Source organism: Tinamus guttatus, unplaced genomic scaffold, assembly GCF_059628265.1.
Source record: "Tinamus guttatus ecotype Peru unplaced genomic scaffold, ASM5962826v1 Tinamus_guttatus_pri_ptg000048l, whole genome shotgun sequence".
In the NCBI taxonomy this organism is placed as follows: domain Eukaryota; kingdom Metazoa; phylum Chordata; class Aves; order Tinamiformes; family Tinamidae; genus Tinamus; species Tinamus guttatus.
The window spans coordinates 14489770-14495168 of record NW_028288582.1 but is presented as its reverse complement, the minus strand read 5'-3'; the positions used below and the strand labels follow the sequence as shown (position 1 = coordinate 14495168).

The 5399-nt window shown below is 40.9% G+C and overlaps 1 protein-coding gene across 1 annotated transcript; it reads left to right on the top strand.

Annotated features, from left to right (window-relative positions):
- Positions 1-3015: 3015 nt before the first annotated feature.
- Positions 3016-4126, top strand: GPR65 (G protein-coupled receptor 65). Its single transcript, XM_010224972.2, has one exon. The coding sequence runs from the start codon at positions 3176-3178 to the stop codon at positions 4100-4102; it is 927 nt and encodes a 308-aa protein (XP_010223274.2). The 5' UTR covers positions 3016-3175; the 3' UTR covers positions 4103-4126.
- The last annotated feature ends 1273 nt before the right edge of the window (positions 4127-5399 follow it).

Sequence of the window (5399 nt, the reverse complement as noted above, 5' to 3'; positions counted from 1 at the left end):
AAATTCCTTGATAGGTTTTTGGAGAAATTTTAACAGTTAATGGGAAAAAATATCAAAAATTATAAAACACAGAGTATCTATAAAACTCCTGGGCAAAATGAGATAGGAGCACTCAATATGTAGGAGAAAAATCTGTGTATGTTTCACATCAGTCAGGTAAGACAAATCTCTAAGCGACTACCTCAGTAGAGAGAGCTTTCCCTGAGACACGGTCCCAAGCAAATGTGATGAAATAGTTGTAATCAGGAGCAAAAAGCCCTCTCTGCTTTTATGTTTCTGTGCGTGGAGCTACAACACACCCCATGATACACTGCATTTGCTGTGTTGTTGGCACACACCAGTGTAGGTCATCAATACGTGCCAGAATGACACACTTCTTGTTATTGTTCTCATTGAAAGCATGTCCTCATATAAATAGAATCAATGTGTCATCGGAGCAAGGACATGGATTCCCTGGGGAATTTAGGCTGCCTCCTAGCCAATCATGCTCCTTTGCTAATAGAAATTATTGATTATGCTATTAAAAACAGAAAACCATGGGGCACCAGGGCTTTTGAGCATGCAGGACAGAAAAAAATCCTGAGGTGCTGAATCCCACCTAGTCCCAGCTCTGTTCTTTGAATTCCAATTTCAGTGTGCCAGGCCACCATGATCCAGTGATACCATAAACTGTTAGTTCCTTGAATCAGATTGCAGAAGAGCAAAGCAAGGCCTCAACCCAAAGAACATGCAGTCTAATTCTGACTGATGCAGTATTATAGACGTAGGCTCATGACATTATTAGAGAAAAACCTGTAGAAATAGCATGTTAAGAAAGAAAGGTAAAGAAAAAGAAGATGGGAGGCATAAAGAAATCAGCTTCTTGATCTAGGTAATAAAGAGCCGATAGAGCTAACTGTAGGAGGAATTGTGCTTTGTTATGTGGAGACAAGTCGTGATCTGGTAAGCATGTAATGTCTGTAATGTAGCCAGTAAATTAACAATGGAGAGAGAGTTTGTGAGGGAGGGAGAGGAATTCCAATTTCTTGATCATATGATTAGTATAAGCACTGCCCCATGTGCTCCCTGCATTGCATACATGCTTCTTAAAGGGCACGTTTCCCTGCCAGATATCAAAAGACCTGTCAGGAAAAAGATGCAAAAATGTAATTGGAAAAGAGATGCATGTTTTATCTTTCACACATCTGGTCAGTCTACACAGGTTTGCATCACTTTTGGTCAGAAATGGCCAATCTTCAGATTGGATGGCATACTTATATATACTGATAAGCCTACCGTGTCCTATTTAACATGTGGTTTTATTAACCACATGGTAAAAAAACAGGTATCTTACTCTTGTTTTTAATGCAGTCACTGTGGTTTCTTTTTTTTTATCAGTCATCATCTAGGTAAGAGAGCAAAGCTGCTCATTAGACCAAACTGACAAGTCTTTCTCAAGAATTTTCCTTTTCTTTCAATCCCATGAGCAAATTTATCTCTACCCGTGAAAAGTCAGCCAGCTTGGGCAGATAAGGCAGTGGTTGGTAAATGCTTTTGGGCTGTTTCTTCCGTTGCTCCTTTTTCTTTCTGAATAACAGTGAAAGTTCCACTACAGCAGAAAGGTCTGTGCAGCAACCTGTCCACACGCAGTAAACTTTCTCAGGTTTCTCCGACAAATCCACAAACTTCCATATATGCACTTCAAACACAAAAAGGGCAGGAAGAGTTTGCCTACCACATGGGAAAACCCCTGCCGCCAGAGCTGTTGGCACTTCGAGCTGTTCCCCACGTGGGAGTAGTTCTAGACAGAGTTATCCTGCAACCTACTCATGCTGCAGCTTCTGCACCTCCTCCGCTGACAGTCTAGGTGCAAACCGCAGATGAGTCACAGGCACGTTCAGGAGAGAATTTTCTGAAGTAATTCTATTTGGCAGTAGAATGGGACCACAACAAATATCGCCCATTTTTCCATTGCTTGAATGAAGCCTCAGTCTTTAGAGGAGAGAACTGCTGAATATCAGAGCTGTGGTAGTGAGTACAAATGCTGTCATAGCTAAGGTTTTATGCCCTTTCCTACTTAAAGGTCATCTCTCCTAGTGCTGCCCAATTCCATGAGCTCTCCTTCAGTCCCAGGGCTTTGCTTGGGCCTGCCATTTTGCTTGTATTTTCACATCAAAGCTGTTGATATCCACAGATCTCTGATAGTGCACAAGATAGGCTTAACTGACGATGGTTTTACATCCAGGGTGCTGATGCTGATTTTTACAAACTCATGCAAGGCAATCTCAGAGCAAAGAAGAAAAAATGAAAAATTGTGCTCACAGAGATTCTCTGTCTCACATCAGGCTAAGTGACACCCTAATAGGTTCTCCTGTGCACCCGTGACCCCATGTTTCACATGACAGTTCCCAGGAAATGCAGTCTCTTTACTGGAATCGTGTATTTGTCTGCAAGTTCTTCAGGGCTTGCCTAGGAGAGAGGAAGTAGGGAAAGTGTGAGGATATGACAAAGCAAAAGAATGATTAGCATTAGAGACACATACCAGCCACATGTTCTGCTCTTCTGAGAAAAGCCCAAGATAAGGAGATACCTAAACTCCTCTCTTTCAATTCTTCTCTCCATTGACTCAGAAAAGAGGAGGGCAGTGGGAAGAACAAATCTGCCAGCTTGGCATGGCCCAAACCCTCATCTGGTCCCCTCCACTATCTGTAATATATTTTCTGATCTCTTTCAACTTTCCCCTAGGAGCTGGAATTGTAAGATGCTAACCCTCTGAAAGTGATACAGCTGTGTGTCCACTTTTTGCTATACAGAGTTGCACCTGATTGACCTTATTCTCCTGAGAGGTTTGGATTCTTTTCTCTCTGCATGTGTCCCTCCAGAAATGTCTAAAAACTGTGATCTTCTACGCACACAGTATCTGTCTTCTAAAAAAAGATAGCCAGATAGCCATCAGGAAACACATTAAAACGAGCAATAATGTTACTGGTAAAAATGCTGCTGGTATAACTAACTTTTTTTCTTTTCTTTTTCTTTTTTTTTTTTTTTTTGGTAACAGAAAGATGCTATAATCCAATGGATGGAATCTTAACAGCTAGATGCTGGAAAACTAACAGATGATGCCTAGTCAGACCACAGAAGGTTTTTTATTGCATCTGGGCTGGAAATAGGCCAAAGAGATTACTTAGGGCGGACAATGAACAACACTACAAAATGCCATGATGATCACACTCTGGATAAGTATTTGTTTTCACTCGTGTATAGCACTGTGATGGTGATCAGCATTCCCATCAACTGCATATTCCTCTACACATCTTGCGTTCAGGTGAGGAAGAAGAATGAGTTAGCAGTCTACCTCTTCAGCCTGTCCCTGGCTGACCTCTTGTACTCTCTGATTCTGCCTCTGTGGATTGATTATGCCTGGCATGGAGATGACTGGAGGCTCTCTGCCTTACTTTGTCAGATTTCCGCCTTCCTTATGCATATGAATTTCTACACCAGCACTGCATTCCTTGCTTGCATCTCTGTTGACAGGTACCTGGCATTAGTTCACCCTTTGAAACTCCAGCATTTGCGTACAAGAAGATTTTCCGTCATTGTCAGCATAACTGTTTGGGTTTTGGAAAGCATCGTGAACTCAGTCATCTTGGTGAACAAAGAAACCTTCAATGATCCTTGCAATTCCACTAATCACACATTATGTTACGATAAATACCCCCTGGAATGGTGGCAGGCACAGCTAAATATATTCCGGATATGCTCGGGGTACTTAGCCCCTTTGATGATCATTTTGTTCTGCTATTATAGAATCTACCAAGCAGTGAGGTATAATCAAGCCACAGTAGATGAAGAAAAAAAGAAAATCAGGAAACTAATACTGAACATCACAGTTACTTTCATTGTTTTCTTCTCACCTTATCATGTGGTGTTGCTTGTTCGTAGCATCAAAGAACCTTATGGCGCTGATCCACAGTTTGTCCAGTTGATGTATAAGATTTACAGAATCACACAGGCCTTAACAAGTTTGAATTGCATTGCTGATCCTATTCTTTACTGTTTCGTGAGTGAAACTGCAAGAAAAGACATTCTGAATTTGCTCAAATGTTGCCTTAGGAAAGCATGAGGGAAACCAAGCAAAAGGCAATGCTCTGTGTAGTTCTGCTATGAAGAGCAGTGCACCGATCACCTCCAGAATTTCCGGTGAGACTCCCTCAAAAATGTCAGAGAGTACAAAGCAACGATAAAGATAAAGATAACACATGCAGCTAAGAGATATCCTGCAGATTAGACACTAGTCTAAGGGAAATTAGTTATGTTGTTGGGCAAAGAGGGGTATTTTATTGGAGGGTTTCCCATATAGATAGAACGAGTGCATGATCTTAAAGATGAAAGGGAGGTTAGACTATTGCGTTCTCTTGAAGTTAATAATGGCTTATTACAGGGTCAAGAAATCAGTGGAGCATCAAAACATATCTTTAAATGAGACATGGTACATAAATCAATGTCAATAAACAAACTTACGGTCAAGAAACATGAAATGACGTACTGACAAAATTACCAATGAGCCTTCACAGAGGCCTCCTCCTACCTCAGCTTGCTAGCAGCTCCTTGTGATGAGCATTCACTGAGCAGGAGGAAGTCTGGACTCCTCTACACAGTCATTTGTTTCCATTTTTAACAGAAAGCCAAATCTTACCTGGCAAGGAGCCGTTGGCAGGCTTTCCTTTAAATCAGCACTGTGACAGAAATTAATAAAGCACGCATGTGCACACACACACACACATACAGAAATCATTCATGTGATTGACAAAGGAGCAGCTACAGAGGGTATATAATAAATCCTTTTTAATTTGATGGTGCAGTTTACGCTGCTAGGATTGTTTCTGTGTTTCAGAAGTGACTCAGGTCTTCCTGCTGCGTACCCTTAAGATCAGCTACTTCTTAAAGTGGTCTGCCTCATGTAGACAGGTACTTACCTGCTCATAAGCTTTTCAGCTTTTGTATTCTTTGGAAAATGTATGTTCTGGTGAATGACTCTATGTCATGTGGTTTTATTACAGTATGAATATTGGGTTTCACACAGTCGAAGATTCATTGCTAAGAAACTCAAACTCGAGCCACCGATTGCTTAGTGAAATTTTTCCCCGGTATTTGCAGGAGGGGAGAGGAAAGAACTGAAACGTGAGGTTTCAAATCTCTACAGGATAAAAGACCAATCTTCAGTCTTGCTGACTATGACTGAAATCTGGAGTGTAGTTATGTTTGCTGAGTCAATAGAGCAAGAGGTTTATGTCAATTTACTTAACTGTGAATGGATGCCTCAATTACAATTTTCTAGAGCTTAATCTGCCAGGTTAAAAAAAAAAAGATAAAAGCAAACAATAAGAATGACAGCAAAAGAATACACTTTTAGAAGAGTT